At 32.3% G+C, this 22,322-nt stretch overlaps 1 protein-coding gene across 1 annotated transcript in view; it reads left to right on the top strand.

Annotated features, from left to right (window-relative positions):
* Nucleotides 1-22,322, top strand: part of camta1b (calmodulin binding transcription activator 1b) — a 395,800-nt gene that overhangs the window by 314,674 nt on the left and 58,804 nt on the right. Inside the window, 1 exon segment of the mRNA XM_073825386.1 lies at nt 18,069-18,140. Coding sequence (XP_073681487.1) covers nt 18,069-18,140 — 72 coding nt within the window.

Genomic DNA, 22,322 nt, shown 5'->3' with positions numbered 1-22,322 from the left:
TTAACCAGTGAGGTTTACTGGTATGTCTTAAATCAAAAGATTTCAAGACAAATAATCTAGTATATAGTATTTAAATCTAGTATTTTAATAGCATTTAAAAAAAAACAGTAATTGTCATTTGTGTATATTTGTATTTCACCTCAGATATTTTAGGTGTGTATTTTTTAAATTATTTATTTTAGAAGTAGAATATAATATAATATAATAAAATAGAATAGAATAGAATAATCTGTAACACTTTACAGTAATCTTCCTTAGTTATTCTTAGTTAATGCATTAACTAACAATGTGCAATATGTGTTACAATATTTATGAATCTTTAATTTTAATAAAACTACAACTGTTCATTGTTAGTTTGTTTCTGTAGCTCAGGTTCATTACATGATATCAACAAAAGTTTTGATTTAAAAAAATGTATTAATGCATGTTTTTAAATAACATTAACAACGATTCATTAATGCTTTAGATTATTTAGTCAAATAAGGAAGTGTTAGCAAATAATCTATTGAAATTATACGCAGTTACAATGAAACAATATTTTACAAATAAACTCCATTAGAGGCATTGTTGATTCTTTAATGACCTCCATTATGTCGTCTAAGCTATGAAAGAGCAACGTCTGAGCAATAAAATCTCCCTGTAGGTCCAGATGTAGCAAACACTTATTAATTATTCAGGTGTTTCAAGAGGAAACTACTTTTTCTACATGCACATGCTACAAAAAGTCATCACAGCATGTTCATTCATCATGTTGCATAATACTGCATATTTACGAGTGCTGTAATCTTGCTTGTGTGTGTTTATGTATCTGTTTTAACTGTGTGTAAGTGAGCAGGTGGAGCTCTGATTGGCTCCATCACGCCCCACTAAACAAAACATAAACACACACAAGCACTGACCTCTGCAGTCCGCATGTGTGCATTCATGTAGGAATAGGCATGCAATCCTTCCAGTGTGACGTACTGATCCCAGACTCGTCATGAAAGACCATTGCAATCACATAAATAGCATCATCCTCCCGCCGCAGTTCACCCGCAGCTTTGTATTTCAGCACGTTGTGTTGTGTTTGTCTGAAGCGCGGTCATCACAGCGTGGTCCTCCACTGCTGTACATCAAAACTGAAGAGAAAATATAAGCAGTTTTACCACGCGACACGTATAAAACCTCCTCCGCCGCGTCTCTCTCTCTCTCTCTCTTTCATGGCGCGCTCTGCGTTTGTGTACTGAAAGATTAAGTAGCTCCGAAGGGCCCGTGTTTACAAATATGCAGCCGCCAAACAGGCCAAAGCCTCCGAATGACGGTGGAATACAAATAGCTTTTTTATCAGCGCTGAGCCCCTGCCCAAAGAAATTGTGTTTTCCATCCTTTCCTCTTACGCCAATGAAATATGAAGCTTTATTTTCCTCTCTCTCTCTATATATATCCCAAATCTGGCAGGAGGCTGTTAGTGTTCGCCCTATACTTCTTTATACACACACAACAGACACTAAAACAGATGTGTGCGACACGTCATAACCCATCAAAACTAAATCGAATGGCTGTTTTCTGTTTGTATTTTTTTTTCTACTATAGAAATAAATTAGTGAACAAACTCCATCGCACACCTGCAAGTGATAGGTGCGTAGGATAATAAGACCAACCAGGTGGATCCTTTCAACAAATAAGCAATTCCCGCACACTATCGTAACTTGCAAAGAAGTAATATTTATTAACACAACGTTTCGGTCACACGACCGACAGATGTGTGCGACACGTCATAACCCATCAAAACTAAATCGAATGGCTGTTTTCTGTTTGTATTTTTTTTCTACTATAGAAAATAAATAGTATATAATTAATGAATTATTTATTATTAATAAATTATATTAATACATTATTAAATGTATGTATGAGCTGTAGATATTTTAGTTTTTATAATATAATATAATATATAATAAAATTAATTATATATAAAATTAATAATAGATTTGTAGATAAAATAGATTTTAGATTTTAGATATTACGATTTATTTAGTACAGTTGAGGTCAAAAGTTTACATCCCCCTTTCAGAATCTGCTAAATGTCAATTATTTTACCAAAATAAGAGCATGTTATTGTTTATTTAGTACTGACCTGAATAAGATATTTCACATAAAAAGATGTTTATATAGTCCACAAGAGAAAATAATAGTTGAATTTATAAAAATGACCCGGTTCAAAAGTTTACATCCCCTTGATTCTTAAAAGTGTTTTAGTGCTAGTTGTTTATGAGTCCCTTGTTTGTCCTGAACAGTTAAACTGCCTGCTGTTCTTTAGAAAAAATCCTTCAGGTCCCACAAATTCTTTGGTTTTCCAGCATTTTTGTGTATTTGAACCCTTTCCAACAATGACTGTATGATTTTGAGATCCATCCTTTCACACTGAGGGCAACTGAGGGACTCATATGCAGCTATTACAGAAGGTTTAAATGCTTACCAATGCTCCAGAAGGAAAAGCATGCATTAAGAGCCTTTGGAATTTGAAACTTTTGGAATTTGAAGATCAGGGTCAATTTTACTTATTTTGCATTCTGGGAAACAATTAAGTATCTTCTGTAGCATCTGAAGGGCAGTACTCAATTAAAAAAAAAGATTATATTTAGGCAAAATAAGAAAAATGTACACATCTCCATTCTGTTCAAAAGTTTTCACCCCCGGCTCTCAATACATGTTTTTTTCTTTCTGAAGCATCAGTGCGTATTTGAACCTTGTGTAATAGTTGCATATGAGTCCCTCAGTTGTCCTCAGTGTGAAAAGATGGATTTTTATAGTGCTATTTTGTAATGAAACTGGACTGTGTTAGTGTGTTAAAAACACAACACCAATGCCGCGAGATGCTGAAACAACAGCAAGACGTGATGCAACAGCTAAAGATGCCACATAACAAACAGGAAAAATGCAGGACTATCTTCCTCTGGTTTGTTTCACTCGCTCCTCTCTCTTTTTTTCTTTCTCTATTGCCCTTTTCCACCGTTTCCACCCTTCATCATTCCCTCGTCCTACTTTTCTTGCTCTGTTGTTCTTTTTCCAGGCCGCACTTTTGTCCCGTCCCTTCCTTCAGCTGCAGCGGTGGGAATATTAGCCGGCAGACAGATCATTTAGGGGTCAGACCTGTGAATGTGTTAATTGTGATTTATAGCTGAACTGAATTTAAGAAGAGCTTTTCCTTATTGACCACCTGAAGCTGAGACCCTGGGAAAAAAAAAAGTTTGCACCATTTCTTTCTCCTTAACGGCGTATGGCGCTCTCAAGGGTTCTGTCAGCCCCAGATACTCATACAATTTTAGGATGAAGCACATTAGTACTAGCGCAAACGAAGGCAGATTCAATTCCGCCGATGATGATCCTGGAGGGCAAGGTCTGTGAGGTGAGCAGGGCACGATCTCACAGGAAGTGACAGAATGAGGAAGACCACTGACCTTTAGCGTAAAGACAATTCTTCCTTGTCCTCTGCTCTATTTCCTGTGCTAATGTCCATCTATAAGTAATGCTCCTACACCGCTGACGACGTCCTCATCTAGGTACGTCTCCATTATTAATGGCTGACGGGACGTGTGGGGTCACGAGTGGAGCTAGGTGGCTTCATAAAGACACCAAACAGATTTATGAGGACTTGTGTGGTGAATATTAGCACTAGATTTTAAAAACAATCATATCTCATTACATGCAATTACATTATAATATTATAAGAAGAAATATCCAATACAGAATACTGTATACTGTCAAATTTAAAAATAATAAACTAAGGTAAACTTCATTTACTTAAAGGGTCTTAAATTGGAGCAAAAAAGTCTTAAGTCATGGCATTAGATGATGCATGCATTGCTAAAACTGAATATCTCATTTAGTGTTTTGTCATTTTCAAGTACAAATATCAGTATAAATACATTTAATTGAGATGCAAAATGAAGATATTATGCATTGTTTTCTGAGAAATTGAGTGAAATTGAGTTTAGACTTGTTTTTCATCTGAATTTAGATTTAGTTTTTTTTCTAAGCCCACTGCCAAATATTTATTCTTGTTTCATCTTAAATTCACTACATTTTGAAAGAAAAACCACTTTGGTTAAAAAATATATAATATATAGCCTAATTATTTATATTTTATAACATACTGTAATTAGCATATAATATATTTTAAAATAAAACTATTAAACTACAATATAAAATATTTAAATTAGCAGTAGTAGTAAGTATTTTTACTTGTATTCAGCATAACATATAATATTATTATTATGTCATATTTGATCCAAAATACAGGAAAAGTGGTAAAATTGTGAAATATTTTTACTGTTTAAAATAGAATTCTGTTTGAATATATTTTAAAAAGTTGATCAAACATGATGATAAATTATATATCATATCAAATATGAATATATAAGATATCATAATATTATTTTTTTGCTATGGACTAATTCAAATATAAATAAGCAATAAAAATACATTACTATGTAATAAAGTAGTTGTAGTAGTAAATATTTAATGTGTAATAAAAAAAAATTACATGTATTAATTTAGGAGAATATATATACTGTTATTATTATATCATATAAAATATTAATATATAAGATATCATAATATTCCTTTTCTGCTATAATTTTTTTTTAAAGTAGTAGTAAATATTTATTAAGTGTAATATAAAAGATTTTACATTTATTAATTTAGCTGAATATATATATATATATATATATATATATATATATATATATATAAAACATTATTATTATTACATTAACATTATTAGAACTTTGACATAATTCCAATGAACATAAATAAAGTTTATGTTTGAATATTAGATATAAAGGACAAAATTAACATAAATTATGGAATTAATTAATTAGAAACAAATACATATATATTATTATTATAATTAATATTATTTCTATATAATAATAATAATAATAATAATAATCATATATTTATATTAATATTATATATAAAGGGCAAGATTCCATTAAAAAATATTTGTTTGATTGTTTTTTTTTAATTTACTTATTTATTTGGAACTTGACAGCCTGTTGTAATCCTTAGGTTCTCTTGTATGGAACAAAATAAGCAGCATGAATTTCAGTTTGAGTATTTCAGTGTTATAATCCTTTAATCTTGTCTGCTAAACAAGCTATTATGGCTCTTGTGCTGTATGTGTCCATGCTTTTAGCTCATTGTCGTTCTTATCAAAGGTTAATAGTCTGTTCAGACACTTGAAATGACCCCATGTGTCCCGAGAGGAGATTTGCGCATTGCTTTACAAAGCCTGTGCTTTGGCTAACTGTCCTGGGTACGCTTGAGTCGGCAGTGGCCATGAAAAGAGTGGAGAAAGACGGGTGTATCTGTCCTTCTTCATCAGTAGTCTCCTCTGAGTCGCGGCCCCCTCAGGTGCTAACTGTATGTCAGCACAATCAGCGGGGATTCGGTTTGGTGCCTCTTCAGACTCTCAATGGCTCTGCCTCGCCCATTCCACTGCCTCCAATCGCAGCCGCCTCAGGATGACCCTTATCGCCGGCCGATAAAAATCCACCCTCGGCGGGGCGATAAGAGAAAGAGGGAGGCAAAGGAAGAGAAGAGTGCATCTGTACGATTAGATAAAGGAGAGGCGCTCTTGACAGACTGAAGGATTTTTAGCCAGAGGATGTTTTGAATGCGAGTATTCAGCGCTCCAGGCTCCAATGCAATTTCCCCAGGATAAAATGATTGTTGTAAGCTGAGTTTTTTCTGACTGCCGTCCTTAGGAAATGGACAGTTCCCTTTCTAATCACAGAAGTGTTTACATGAGTACAGCGCCTCTGGCTTTCTCTCTTTCCAGCGCTCTCTCTGTTCTGTCTTTCTCCAGGCGATGCTTTTTGAGAAAATAGCATATATAGTGCTTTGGGTGTCCACACAGGATGCATGAAAGGTCCAGCGATCCACAAACATGTGAATATGCATCAGTAACTCATACACCCAGACAGTCTCTCGAGACTGCTGATTTGAAAGGAAAATATGGAGTTATGTTGATTTAAAGTATGTCATTATTGCAGGAAATGAGATTATAATCTTTTGTACCAAAACAAAGTTTTTGAAGATTTTAAATGTTTTTTTAAAGAATTTTCTTCTGCTCACCAAGCCTGCATTTATTTGATACAAAGTACATAATATTGTGAAATATTTTTACTATTTTCAATCACTGCTTTTTATTTGAATATATTTTAAAATGTAATTTATCTCAGTGATCAAAGCAACATTTTCAGCATCATTACTTCAGTCATCAGTGTCACATGATCCTTAAGAAATCATTCTAATATGCTGATTTGCTGTTCAAGAAAGATTTATTATTATTGTTTTTATCAATAGTTGAACTTTGAACTTGAAGTCCCGTTCTGAATCAAATGATTTGCGATACTTGCTTTGAAGCCCAGTTCTGAATCAAATGATTTGCGATACTCGCTTTGAAGCCCAGTTCTGAATCAAATGATTCGCAATACTCGCTTTGAAGCCCAGTTCTGAATCAAATGATTTGCAATACTCGCTTTGAAGTCCAGTTCTGAATCAAATGATTTGCGATACTCGCTTTGAAGCCCAGTTCTGAATCAAATGATTCGCGATACTCGCTTTGAAGCCCAGTTCTGAATCAAATGATTCGCAATACTCGCTTTGAAGCCCAGTTCTGAATCAAATTATTTGCGATACTCGCTTTGAAGCCCAGTTCTGAATCAAATGATTCGCGATACTCGCTTTGAAGCCCAGTTCTGAATCAAATGATTTGCGATACTCGCTTTGAAGCCCAGTTCTGAATCAAAAGATTCGCAATACTCGCTTTGAAGCCCAGTTCTGAATCAAATGATTTGCAATACTCGCTTTGAAGCCCAGTTCTGAATCAAATGATTCACAATACTCGCTTTGAAGCCCAGTTCTGAATCAAATTATTTGCGATACTTGCTTTGAAGCCCAGTTCTGAATCAAATGATTTGCGATACTTGCTTTGAAGCCCAGTTCTGAATCAAAAGATTTGCGATACTCGCTTTGAAGCCCAGTTCTGAATCAAATGATTCGCAATACTCGCTTTGAAGCCCAGTTCTGAATCAAATGATTCGCGATACTCGCTTTGAAGCCCAGTTCTGAATCAAATGATTCGCAATACTCGCTTTGAAGCCCAGTTCTGAATCAAATGATTCGCAATACTCGCTTTGAAGCCCAGTTCTAAATCAAATGATTCACAATACTCGCTTTGAAGCCCAGTTCTGAATCAAATGATTCGCGATACTCGCTTTGAAGCCCAGTTCTAAATCAAATGATTCACAATACTCGCTTTGAAGCCCAGTTCTGAATCAAATGATTCGCGATACTCGCTTTGAAGCCCAGTTCTGAATCAAATGATTCGCAATACTCGCTTTGAAGCCCAGTTCTAAATCAAATGATTCACAATACTCGCTTTGAAGCCCAGTTCTGAATCAAATGATTCGCGATACTCGCTTTGAAGCCCAGTTCTGAATCAAATGATTCGCAATACTCGCTTTGAAGCCCAGTTCTGAATCAAATGATTCGCAATACTCGCTTTGAAGCCCAGTTCTGAATCAAATGATTCGCAATACTCGCTTTGAAGCCCAGTTCTGAATCAAATTATTTGCAATACTCGCTTTGAAGCCCAGTTCTGAATCAAATGATTCGCAATACTCGCTTTGAAGCCCAGTTCTGAATCAAATGATTCGCAATACTCGCTTTGAAGCCCAGTTCTGAATCAAATGATTCGCGATACTCGCTTTGAAGCCCAGTTCTGAATCAAATGATTCGCGATACTCGCTTTGAAGCCCAGTTCTGAATCAAATGATTTGCAATACTCGCTTTGAAGCCCAGTTCTAAATCAAATGATTCACAATACTCGCTTTGAAGCCCAGTTCTGAATCAATCTGAATTTGAAAGGCTATTTAATTCTAAATGATGCACAGAGACACACACGGCCCTGACGTCATCCCTTTTCCCAGCCACTGACTCTTGTGTGCTTTAACCTTGGCTCTGAGAGAGCGAGCGAGAGTAATTCTAACCTTAAAAACCTGCTGATTAAAGCTAGTTTGGAGGAATTCGATTCCGCTTAATGCCTTTGGCCCTCCGCCCAGCCCTGACGACGGATCGCCATTAACATCAACGGACAGCATGTCTTCACTCAGGCAGAGACGTGACCGGCACACAGACACTCACATGTGTGTCTGGCGCGGCTTGTCCCCATCACTCTCATTCTGATCTGTCTCTGTTGATCAGCATCAAACCGCAGCATTGGTGTTTCCTGCGAGCCGCCCGTGCCGGGTTATGCGCTGCTCTCCTCCTGTTTCTGCAGACGCAGCATCCTCTGTCCTGCAGTTATCTGTGGTCATTCGCTGCTGATGTGAGGATAGTTTGATGGTTGATTTCACTGGGGCTTTGGGTTAAAGTTCAGAGCGATAAAGCAGCTTAGATAAACACTTGTTTTCTCAAACACACTGACCTGTTCACCCGTTTCTGTACAAAACATTTGAACACTCTGTCATCCGCTTTAGACAGCAGCCTATATGAGCCTCTAGACAAATTTAGTACACAGTGAAGAGTACCAAGTCTGTAGTTTGTACCAAGTCTGAGGATAGATAGATCTAAGTTCTAAAGATCTAAATTTTCATTTACACAAACAAAATTACTACAATTTTAAAATTAAAATGAAAACTGAAAATATAAAACATAATGAAAACTGAAATAAAAATGGTTAAAAACTGTATGGACTAAAACACAAAACAAAATGACTAAGGCTTTAACTTAAATTAAAATGAAAACTGAAAGCTATTGACTTCCATGGTATTTTTTACCATGCTTTACCATCAAGTTTGACTTGATGTGCTAAAATTAAATTAAATTTAATTTAATTTAAACCATTAAATTAAATTAATATTCAATTAAAATAAATCAATAAAAACTGTAGAAAACATGCTAAAACTATAAAAGCAGAAAATGTAAGAATAAAAACTATATTTAAAACTGAAATAAAAATCAATAAAAACTATATAGACTAAAACAAAATGAATGAAACTTGAAATTAAAATTAAATTATATTATTATATATTATATATTTAATTAGTATAAATAATTAAAAGTGAAATAAAAATGGTTAAAAACTGTATGGACTAAAACACAAAACAAAATGACTAAGGCTTTAACTTAAATTAAAATGAAAACTGAAAGCTATTGACTTCCATGGTATTTTTTACCATGCTTTACCATCAAGTTTGACTTGATGTGCTAAAATTAAATTAAATTTAATTTAATTTAAACCATTAAATTAAATTAATATTCAATTAAAATAAATCAATAAAAACTGTAGAAAACATGCTAAAACTATAAAAGCAGAAAATGTAAGAATAAAAACTATATTTAAAACTGAAATAAAAATCAATAAAAACTATATAGACTAAAACAAAATGAATGAAACTTGAAATTAAAATTAAATTATATTATTATATATTATATATTTAATTAGTATAAATAATTAAAAGTTAAATAAAAATGAATAAAAAAAACTGTATGGATTAAAATACACAACAAAATGACTAAAACTTTAACCAAAATTAAAACAAAAACTGGTGGCCACTGACTTACATAGTTTTGTTTTTGTTTTTCTCATAGGATAACATCATTTTCATTTAGTTTAACTTGATGTACTACAATTAAATTAAACTAAATTAAATTAATAAAAACTGTATAGACAAAAATACACTAACAAAATTACTAAAATTAAAATTAAAATGAAAATATAAAAATAACAAAACTGGGGGAAAAAAGTGAAATGAAAACTGGTAGCTAATGACTTAATGACAAAATTTCATGTTTTGTGTTCTTGTGTTTGGAACAAAATGAAGATGAGTAAATGATGACAGAATTTTTTTTTTATTAATTAATTTGTAATGTTCGTGTTTTTATATATGTATAAAATCCTGTACACTTATTTTTGTTAGAAATATAAATTTTCAGCTCATTTGCATTCATATTTTCGATTACCTTAAAAATGTTCAAATGAGTTTCAGTGTTGCAAATGTTGAGAATGTATCAAATACTGGTAATAGCATTAAAAAGTTCAAATAACATCAGACAAACTTTTTTAGATCGTTCCGTATCAGACCAACTCGGTTAGTGCTGTCTGCTTTGTCATATCCAGCAGTACTAGTTTTTATTTCCTGAATGAGACTGGCTGCTCAAATCCCTGATGACACCCGATCCTCCAAGAGACAGAATGAGTTTTCCAACAGAGTCGGAGCATTAAACACGAACACGATCTGCCCAGAATCATCAGAGTCGGATAGATTCATCTGTGCTTTTCTGACTTTATTTCACACCATGGTTCCTGAGTTGTTTCTTCCTGAATTTACAGTTTGATGTCATTTTTTACCCAGCATGGGGAAAATGAATATCAAAGGCATTTGTGCATCATTTAAAGCGCTCGTATTCAACACTTTTGTAGCGTTTGATATTTTTCCCCCTGTAATATTAGGTTTCTTTCACCAGTAAAAAGTGGTAAATTAGTATTTCATGACTGTCTTCCACCTTCTCTGACCCTTAAGAATTAAACAGGCTGTTTTTGCTGCTGTCTTTATGAGTGTAAATGACCTCTGTTGTGATTGGCTGACCTCTTCACATGTGTAATGGGTAACTAACGACGCCCACGTTGATCTGCTGAATGCTAAATAGCTGTTAATATGTAAATGCAGCTGGTCATATGGAAATGTGCTCATGATTCTGATATCATTATCAAGATTCATGTTTTTTTTTTTTTTTTTTACTTCGTTTTAATAAATGGCCTTGAGGGAGATTTGTGATGTAGTTTGTCTAGATAGTACATCAAATTCTGAAAATCCTATTGTCCGTAATGAGCTGGTGTGAGAGTCCGTTTTAGTTTTACTGTGACCTCAGTGTCCTTGACATACAGCATCACTGAAAATGTCAGTGTATGATATTTCAGTGTTTTTAGAGGTTTGTGGTTCATAATTACTAAAAGTTCACGCAGTAAAAATCGACTCCAGAGATTAACCGCACCGTAGAGCCAATAAAACAACAAGTTAAATAAGTTAAACAACGAGCCAATAAGTTAAATAAAACAACATCCACAATAATAATAGTAATAATAATAGTACAAATCATAATTATTAGGAATAAAATAAATGTAAACTATAATGAAATAAAATACACAAACCCTTTTTTATTTAGTTTTATTTTACAACTGCCAAGGAGAAATTTCTTATGTTCTTTTTTTAGTTTAACTTTATGTACTAAAACTATAACTGAAAAAAAAAATGTATAAAAACTGTATAGAATTTATTTTACTTCAACTAAAATTAAAATGAAAGCATAAAATATATTATTAAAAAAACCTAAAAGCTGAAAAACTGTGTATACTAAAACATAAAACAAAATTACTAAAACTTTAAAAATAATAAATAAATAAATAAATAAAAACTAAATCTGAAATAAAAATAAACAAAAACTATGTACTAAAACTAACTAAAACACACAAGAAAAATACTATATTTTTACAATTAAAGTGAAAACAGAATATATAAAAAATAACAACTAAACCTGAAATAAAATGAAATAGATAAATGATATAGACTAAAACAAATAACAAAATTACTAAAACTTTAACTTTAAACAGAAAATATAAAAATATAAAAATAAAAACTAACCCTGAAATTAAAATGAGTAAAAACTGTATCGACTAAAATGTACAACAAAATTACTAAAATTTGAAAATTAAAATGAAAACAGAAAATATAAAATTTAAAAATAAAAACTAAACCTGAAATTAAAATGAATAAAAACTATATAGACTAAAACACAACAAAATTGCTAAAACTTTAAAATTAAAATGAAAACTGTAAATATAAAAATAAAAGCTAAACCTGAAATTAAAATGAATAAAAGCTATATAGACTAAAACACAACAAAATTGCTAAAACTTTAAAATTAAAATGAAAACAGTAAATATAAAAATAAAAACTAAACCTGAAATTAAAATTATTAAAAACTGTATAGACTAAAACACTAAACAAAATTATTAAAACTTAAAAATTAAAACAGAAAATATAAAAATTAAAGCTAAAACTGAAATTAAAAATGAAGAAAAACTTTGTAGACTAAAACACACAACTAAATTGCTAAAATTTTCAAATGAAATCAATAAATGTATAAATAAAAACTAAACCAGAAATAAAAATGAATAAAAACTATATAGACTAAAACACACAACAAAATTGTTAAAACTTTAAAATTAAAATGAAAACAGAAAACATAAAATATAAAAATAAAAACTAAACCTGAAATTAAAATGAATACAAACTAAAACACTAAACAAAATTACTAAAACTTTAAACTTAAAATTAAAACTGAAAATATAAAAATTAAAACTAAACTAAATATAAACTTAAAATAAAAGCTGAAAATATATTAATAAAAACAAAGCCTAAAACTGAAATAAAAAAATGAAGTAAAACTTTGTAGACTAAAACACACAACTAAATTGCTAAAATTTTCAAATGAAATCAATAAATATATAAATAAAAACTAAACCAGAAATAAAAATGAATAAAAACTATATAGACTAAAACACACAACAAAATTGTTAAAACTTTAAAATTAAAATGAAAACAGAAAATATAAAAATAAAAACTAAACCTGAAATTAAAATGAATACAAACTAAAACACTAAACAAATTACTAAAACTTTAAACTTAAAATTTAAACTGAAAATATAAAAAATAAAACTAAACTAAATATAAACTGAAAATAAAAGCTGAAAATATATTAATAAAAACAAAGCCTAAAACTGAAATAAAAAATGAAGAAAAACTTTGTAGACTAAAACACACAACTAAATTGCTAAAACTTTAAAATTAAAATAAAACAGCAAATATAAAAATAAAGAAAAACTGACTTTATGATTGAGTCGTTTGATTCATTCATTCAAATTATTTGTTCAAAAACACAAGTTAATTTCTTTACGAGTGAGTTATCATAAATCAGAAAGTCAGAGAGCATATTAGAATCAGTATCAGATTATTTATTTTTGAAAATACAACAATAAAAATAAATGCAAAATATTAATAAACAGACATTACTAAAAATCAATAGTATCTCAATGAGACTAAAAATGAGCAGCAGTCCTCTCCCCCGGGGTTCATTGTCTTATCTTATGAAAACAACATATCAGTGTCCCGACAAAACCTTGTACGGTGAAATCATATGAGGAAAAGACTCACATTTCCCCTGTAGGAGATATTTAGATATTAGCATCCAATTCAGTACCGATATACCCAACTGAAAGGCACCTTGGCGCCTGTGTGTGTGTGTGAACACGTTACTGTGCGTAGGAGCGTGTCTCAGACACGACGATGGCGCTGATCTAATCGTGTGAATGTAATTAGGCTTTAATTGCTCAGCGTGTGGGCCTCTGGCATCTGTCTGGGCCCCAGACGGCAAATAATGCCCTCTGACGCTGTCATCTTCTAATCTCACTGTTACCAAACACCTCCACACAACTCCCACTGAAACCAAACACCTCCGCGTCGCTGATGGGAGGATGACGACACACCTTGCACTGTACTTCATTTGCAACGTGCGTCATAACTAACTAACCGCTCCTCTTTTACACATGCTAACAGGTTAGAATGAAATAAAAGGACAATTGGCAATGTTTATAATGAGAGTACAATGTGCTTATAAGCTAAAAACAATGGCATGGAATCAATCACAGCTTTTTGTTTGTTTGTTTCAAAGTAGTTGCATTCGCATTTATGTACTTTTGGCAAAATACACATCTATAGCTTTTGTTGGTACTGGACAGATGAACTTTTGTGCATTTTGGAGAACAGGAAGTGATGTCATTCTCAAAGTTTGTGGAATGTTCTTCAATACATTAAAGAAAAGGAGTGGGATTTACTTATTTTTACTCAGAAATTGCTTTTAGTATATTACAAATAGTTACAAAGAAATGGAAAGTAACAGAATTCAGCATTAAATTTTGAAGTAGAATAACTGAAATTGTATTTTCTTATAAAAACATACTATAAAAATGTAAATGCTGTATTATGTAAAAAACATTTAATTAATAAATTAATAAAACATTTCATAAAATATTATTACAAAAATAACTTTACTACATGACTGGCATAATTTTTATTTATTTACTGCAAAAAACTAAATGTAAACTGAAATAAAATAAAATAAAATAAAAACATGTATATTATTTTATTTATTTATTTTATTTTTATTTTTTATTTTATTTATTTTATTTTATTTTATTTTATTTTCCAACTGCTAACGAGAAATGTCTTGTTTAGTTTTAGTTAAGTTATTTAGTTTAACTTTATGTAATAAAATAACTAACACTAAAACTGAAAAAAAAATTATAAAAATCGTAAAGATAAAAAATGTAACTTTAACTAAAATTAAACCTAAAATTGAAATAAAAACGAAACAAAAACTCTGTAGACTAAAACACACAACAAAATGACTAAAATGTTCAAATTAAATTGAAAACAGAAAATATACTAATAAAAATTAAATCCTAAAACTGAAATAAAAATGAATAAAAACTGTATAGACTAAAACGCAACAAAATTGCTAAAACTTAACAATTAAAATTAAAACAGAAAATGTACAAATAATAATGAAACCTAAAACTGAAATAAAAATAAACAAAAACTGTGTAAACTAAAACACACAACAAAATTACTAAAATTGAAACACTAAATATAACAATAGAAATTAAACCTGAAATAAAAATGAATTATGAAACTGTATAGACATTTATTTTATTTTATTTTACATCTGCCTATGAGAAATGTTTTGATTTCATTTAGTTTAACTTTGTACTAAAATAATTAACACTAAAACTGAAATAAAAAAATTATAAAAATGGCAAAGATTTACTTTAACTAAAAAACACAAAACAAAATTACTAAAACTTTAAAATTAAAATTAAAACACAAAACATAAAAATTAAACCTGAAATAAAAATGAATAAAAAAACTGTATAGACTATATATGTATAGTCTATAAATGTAATTAAAATTAATTCAAAATGTATTTATATATTTTTACTGTGGAACAATTTAAAGGGATTTTCTTCCCACAATTTAAAAATGTATATTTTCATCATGATGTAAATAAAACAAAGATTACTGGAGTATGTTTTTCAAGAAAATACTATTTTCAGTCTTTCAGTTCAATGTGTTTGCCGTTTTGTTTTGTCATATTTAGTGAATTTTACAAATATATTTTAGTGACAACTGTTTCAAAGTAGTTTTTTGTGCATTTTCTTTAACAAAAATGGTTCCTTCAACTGCAAAGTAATTTTTTCAGTTTGATTGTAGAAAATACTGGCACAAATTACATTAATCAAGAAATCATCCCTCATTTTGTTCAATATAGTTAGCTATTCTTTGTTAGTAGTGTGTCACTTTATTTAAAATAATAGCTTGACTGTTAATTGAATTACTTGAAATTATGAGTAGCTTGTAGCTTTCCCAACACTGGTTTTAATGCATGTTGTGTGTGTGTGTGTGTGTGTGTGTGTGTGTGTGTGTGTGTGTGTGTGTGTGTGTGTGTGGGAATGATACGCCTAGATGAGCTTCATTCCTGTAAAATTCAGCCAGCCGAAATGTACAATAAGATCGGAGACAGGTCTCGTAATCCAGTGCTGTAAATAGACTTACAGTCCTCCTGTTATTGACCCGATATGAAGGACACCAGTTACACACACACAAAGCTGGTGTCTAAAGATCACGTCCCTCTGGATATTTTTATCCGGTCATAAAGAATCACACAAGGAAGGATTGTGTCATTTTTATGTGATAGAATGAGGGAACAAAAAAGAGTGTGTCTGTATGACTGTAATATTACGATTAACAACCTTTTTTCTCCTCATCGTTGACATTTGTGGCCATACAGTGCTGCGATACGCATTTGCATTGTGTAATTTATATATTCAAAGGATGGTTCATCCAAAAATTAAAATTTGCTGTTGATTTACTCACCCTCAGCCCATCCAAGATAACTTTTTCTACAGTAGAAGAGTAAAGAGGATTTTTTGCTGAAAGTGTGGTCCTTGGTGATTCATAAAATGCAAGTCAGCAGCTGAGAAACATGAAGCAGTGAAAAAAAGCACATACAGGCAAGACAAAATTAATACCTGTGGTTCCTGATGATATATTGAGGTCTTATGAAGCAAAACAATCAGGCTGTGCAAGAAACTGAGCATTATTTACATTATTACCTGTAATCCAGAGCCTCAGGCAAACAGTCCAGAGTGATGTCCAGTTCACAAACAAATAATTTTTTTACTGGTTTTTGGATAAACCAGTTCACCAGTTTTCACAGTTTTTGTAAAAATGTGAGTTGATTTAGGAGTAGTGTGTTCACTTCATATGCTTTAGACATGCTTTAAACAAGCATATATTCAAAACTGTCTGAAAGAACCAGTTTGTGGAAGATAATTGGTTTGAAGCTCTAGATTACAGGTGAGAATGTTATAATAATGTTTAGTTTCTTGCACAGACCAATCGTTTTGCTTCATAAGACCTTAATATAAGAGCCACAGATGTTAATTTTGTGTTGCCTAAATATTCCTTTTTCACTCTCAAAGTGACTGTAGCCATTGACTTGCATTTTTTGAATCACTAAGCACCAAGGTTTAAACTAAAATCGTCTTTACATTACCAGCAAATTTAAATTTTTGGGTGAACTATCCCTTTAACTTTACACTCTGAAAAATAAAGGTTCCAAAATCACAGTAATGCAATGAAAACCATTTTCCGTGAACAGTTCTTAAAGGTGACCTATTATGCCCCCTTTTCCAAGATGTGTACAGTAAGTCCCATGTGTCCCCAGAATGTGCCTATGAAGTTTCAGCTCAAAATACACAAGAGATCATTTATTATATAATTTTAAAAATGCCTATTTTGAGTGGGAGCACAAATACGCTGTTTTCATGCATGTCTTTTTATATGCAAATGAGCTGCTGCTTCCCGCCCTCATTTCCAGAATTGATCTCTGCCTTTACAGCTTGTAGCTCAAATACTCTGATAAAAAAAAAAACATCTGTTTGGTTTTGATTATCATGTCTATCGTTCCAAAATCATGCATTTTAAAGCCATATTAGTTTAAATTCGGATATATATATATTTCTGAGCGCACACATTCTGAACATGCACGGTATGTGAGTACTAAACTAAGTTCTCTTTCATGTCTTATTGCGCTTAAACTGTCAAATACACACAAGGTCATGTTAAAAACACACATAAGTTACAAAAACAGTTGGATATTTCTGTGAAGGTAAACTGCTGGGAAAGAAATTGCATGCCTATATTAGATCTGTGTGGCAGCAGCGTAATATACAGTCAATAAATCAATAAGTCCATTGCTTTCTTGTCTTCTCGAGGCTGGGACTCTAAATAGTGTTCTGTGCTCAAGCCAAAGACAGAACGGTTAGCATGCTTTGCTTCAACGTTTGCCATGGTGTTAGAACTGGTACACCGTGGTCACTTGCAGATACAAAAATGGCGGCATCGTGGGTGGAAACATGCACATTAAGGGGCGCTAATATTATAATAAGATCCCTTAACCACTTCACAGAGGGAGAGAAATCCGACCAGCTTGTTTTTTCACATTCTTGCAGAAAAAGGCTTACAGAAACAAAGTTACTTGGTTGTCGTTTTTCATGTTTTCTGGGTTGGATAGATGCACGAGGACCCAATTATAGCACTTAAATACAGTAAAATTCAGATTTTCATGATATGTCCTCTTTAAAAGTTCCTTTTTTTATCTAAAGTACATTTTCCGCTATATAGAAGCTTTTGTCCATTGGAAATGTTCTATGGATGTTAAAGGTTCTTCAATGAACCATCAATACCAATGAAGAACTTTTATTTTTTTGAGTGTACTGATGGCAGTGTTGTTTTTTGTAGTTGATTCAGCTGTGTTGACATTTGTGTGGTTTATTGCTGCTGAACTGCTGTTTGTGTGTTTATTCTCAGGGGTTAACTTAGTTCTGTGTTTTATTTCAGTGTCTGTACGGCTGCTATGTCCACTCCTCCATCATTCCCACCTTCCACCGCCGCTGCTACTGGCTCCTGCAGGTAAGACTTCAACTCCAACTCTTACTATTTAACTCTAAATGATGCTTCAGATGCAAAACCAACAAGAAACACAACTGAAAACATCTTTCATCACCATCCTGTAGCTTGTAACTCTTCTTGAGCTCTACTGTATGTCTATCTCTATCATGTTAAATGCATGAACAGTTTGACAATGATGGCGATAATTGAAGGTCATAAACACGTTTGGTGGAGTATATTAGCAAGCATAGATCGTCGTACAAACTAGCCGTTCGGTTTTGCCGGTAGATGATGCTTTAAACCTGTTGACATGCCACAGATCAGATTCTTCTGTTTGGCTTTTTATAAGTGAACTGCACAGTTCGTTTGGGGTGTTCACACACAGCCAAAATCGATCTCTGAGACCCGTGAAACTACCCGAGTGTTGTCCAGAGACTGACAGGAACTATAAGTGAGCGGGACGTGAGGGTTTTTGCACCGCAAGCAGCATCAGTTGAGATGTGCAAGCTTTCATTTCTCACCCTCATCATCTCAGCGGTGCGGGACGCAGTTTCCAGCTGGCCGTCAGACCGCTGATGCTGCACACTGAGTCATTTACATGAGCTAAACGGTGACTAGCCCACTAGTAGACCTCTGTTTGGGGGCCTAGTTGACTGGTAAAATTAGTAGCTTTGTAGTGTGTGTGAGTTGGAGTTTGTGTACATGTGTGTGTGATTGTTTTGCCCACATTGTTGAGACCAAATGTCCCCTCATGGATAGTAAAACCTGAAATCATCTGCACTGTGTGAAGCAGCAATGGTGCCCGTGAGGAAACGACTTAATAAACATACTAAATAATGTCTTCATGGAAATATAAAAATGCAGTGGGTTAGATTTAGGTGCAGGGGATAGAAAATATTATTAGCTCAGTATAAAAACAATCAATGGAAAATCCCCAACATGATAGAAAAGCAAGTGTGAGTGTGTGGGTTTATACTTTGGAGACGAAATTGCCTCCAGAAGTGAGCTAAATCTGACAAAACTGTTCTTTGGGACTTTCAAGGAGAAACAAGACATAAAGTACATAGTATTATTATTTTATTCTAAAAATACAGAAAGTTTGCTTTTCCAAGTCATTCCAAGTGTGCTGATATAACAGTTCGATAGCACTGGGACTTTTCACTGTGTAAGAAAGAAAGTATGTAGTTTTATTAATGGTGAGGATTTTTCAGGGACTATTGAATACGTTTAAATCATTCATTCAAATGATTAATTAAAAAAAACAGATTCATTCAGCATCTAAACAAGTGGTTGACTTTGAATCATTTGATGCATTCCTTCAACCAATTAGTTTAAAACCACTGATTAATTTTGTAATGAAACAATTGACCCATAAAGATTTATAAACACTGATTCATTTAGTAACAAAACAAGTAGATTTCGTTATAAGCGAATCTTAATAATTTGAATAATTCCCTTAACAAATTAATTCAAAAACACTAATTCATTTAGTAACAAAACCAGTATTTTTTTTTGAGTGAATCTTTTTAATTATTCACTCAATAAATGTATTAAAAAATTACAGATTCATTCAGTACCAAACAATTAGATTTCTTCATAAGTGGGTCTTTTGAATCATTCCCCCAGCAAATTTATTCAAAAACAATGATTCATTAAATAACTAAACACTTAGATTTCTTTGAGTGAGTCTTTTGAATCATTCCCTCTACAAATACATTCAAAAACGCTGATTCATTCAAAAACAAAATAAGTGGATTTCTTAATGAGTGAATCTTTTGAATCATTCCCTCAACAAATTTATTCAAAAACACAGATTCATTCAGTAAAAAAACAAGTGTATTTCTTTATGAGTGAGTCAGCTGAATCATTCATTCAAATGATTTGTTTAAAGACACTGGTTCATTCAGTAACAAATCAAGTGGCTGACTGTGAGTGAGTCATTTGAATCATTTTCTCAACAAATTCATTTAAAAACACTGATTCATTTAGTAACAAAACTAGTGGATTTCTTTATGAGTGAGTCAGTTGAATCATTCATTCAACCGATTTGTTTAAAAACACAGATTCATTCAATAACAAAACAAGTGTATTTCTTTAGGAGTGAGTCAGCTGAATCATTCATTCAACTGATTTGTTTAAAAACACTGATTAATGTATTAACAAAACAAGTGGATTTCTTTATATGTAAATCTTTGGAATCATTTCCTCAACAAATTTATTCAAAAACACTGATTAATTTGGTAACAAAACAGGTGGCTGACATTGAGTGAGTCTGTTGAATCATTTTCCCAACAAATTAATTAAATTATATGAGTCATTTACTAACAAAACAAGTGGCTGACTTTCCGAGTGAATTATTTGAATCATTCCCTCAACAAATGTATTTAAAAACACTGATTTATTTAGTAACAAAACAGGTGTCTGACTTTATGAGTGAATCACTAGTTAAACAACAAGTGTATTCCTTTACAAGTGAGTCATCAGAAATTGGAAAGTGAGAGAGCATGTTAGGATCAGTTTTAGATGTATTAATAAAATATATAGCATCATATATTTGTAGTCACCAGTATATCAGAAAACAGGTTGATGTTTTGATGAAAGACAATTTAAAACTTTAACAGATTGCACCTTGAAAATTGCCAATGAAACATAGAAGTCGAATCCCCCCCAAAAGTCATTTTATAATTCACACTGTGTGTGTGTGTGTGGTTGATCTAGTCTGAATGGAGGTGTAGCGGGAGTTAAGGGATGAAAACATAATGTTAAGTCATAGAAGTAAAAAAGAAGAAAAGAGAAAGAAATCATGTGAAATAAGCGAGAGAACCCAGTGGTGATAAAGCGAATCTAAGCTGTCGGATTTCTCACAGTTACAGAGGCTTGAGCTCAGCTGGGCAGGTAAGAATGATTGATTACAGAGCGAGCGAGTCCACCCACATTACACACACAGAGAGTAAACCTACCCATACACACTCACAACACTTAAAACTTTCATCTTTACACCGGCACACCTGCCCAATCACAAGCAGATTATCATCAGCAGCGTTTGATTTATGAAGCAGCGCTTGCTACATATTAATGTTAGAACGCAGGATGGTGTCTGCATACAAATAGAGCGCAACAGTGGGGCTCTGAGGTAAAAATCCCATTCATTTACTCCATAGAGAAATTGATTTTTAGTGATAATGTATAAACCCTTCAGCGCAGGCCTGCCGTGAGCTCTGAGATTGTTAAGTGATGGTCTAAACTTCTGCAGACTTCAAAAAAATCATATTTAAGAGTGAAGAGGTGTGAAAAGCTCCACCAATGAAAGAGAAGCCGCTGTTACTATGGGAAAAGAGCAGCATTGTGAATTTAAATATTCGCAAATGTCCTCTGTTATGATTTATTGTTTTTAAAAGACACTTCTTATGCTCCCCAAGGCTAATTATTTGATTTAAAATACAGTAAAAAGTCTAATATTGTGAAATATTATTACAATTTACCAGCCATAAAATATAAACATGTTGTTGTGTTAGCAGTTAGCAGTCAACCATAAAATGGATACAGGAAGTGTCATGCTGTTCTGCACACATAAAGAGAAAGCTGATGAGCATGTGATCTAGAGTGTGTTCACACTCAGAGATACTCATTGATTTATGCTCCAGCAGAGCGATCCGACTCACAAGGTTACACAACAGTGATTGGTGCCCGTCACGGCGTGCAGGAGACCACCCGAAATCTCCAATAGCTCAAACACACACACACACACACACACACACACACATACTCCATTTGGTACTGCCAATCACACCTGTCAAGTTCAGTCTTTGTACTTTTGTCACATTTGGCACTTAGAAACTTGAAAGCCTATGGAACCACACTGTCATGATGTAGACGGCTGAACCTATATATTATAGCTGGAAAATAAATAAATTATGAAATAAAACAAGCATTTTTTTTGTAAAAAATAAAATAAAAAAGCTGAAAAAACTGTTGTAAAAAATTAAACACTAAGTTTTAGAAACTTAAAACCAATGGGACCGTGCTAGATATTGGTATATATGATTTAACTTTTTTTTCTGTTGTTGAAAATAAATAAATTAATAAATTAATAAATAATAAGCATATTTATTTATGCTCATAAACTTTTTAAAATAATGAAATAAAATAGCAGGGGGGAAAACTGCTATTGAAAAAATAAGAAAGAAGACAAAAATCTGTTGT

This window comes from Garra rufa, chromosome 20 (genome assembly GCF_049309525.1).
Source record: "Garra rufa chromosome 20, GarRuf1.0, whole genome shotgun sequence".
NCBI classification, from domain to species: domain Eukaryota; kingdom Metazoa; phylum Chordata; class Actinopteri; order Cypriniformes; family Cyprinidae; genus Garra; species Garra rufa.
Note: the sequence above shows the minus strand (reverse complement) of the source record. Positions and strands in the feature narration are given on the sequence as shown.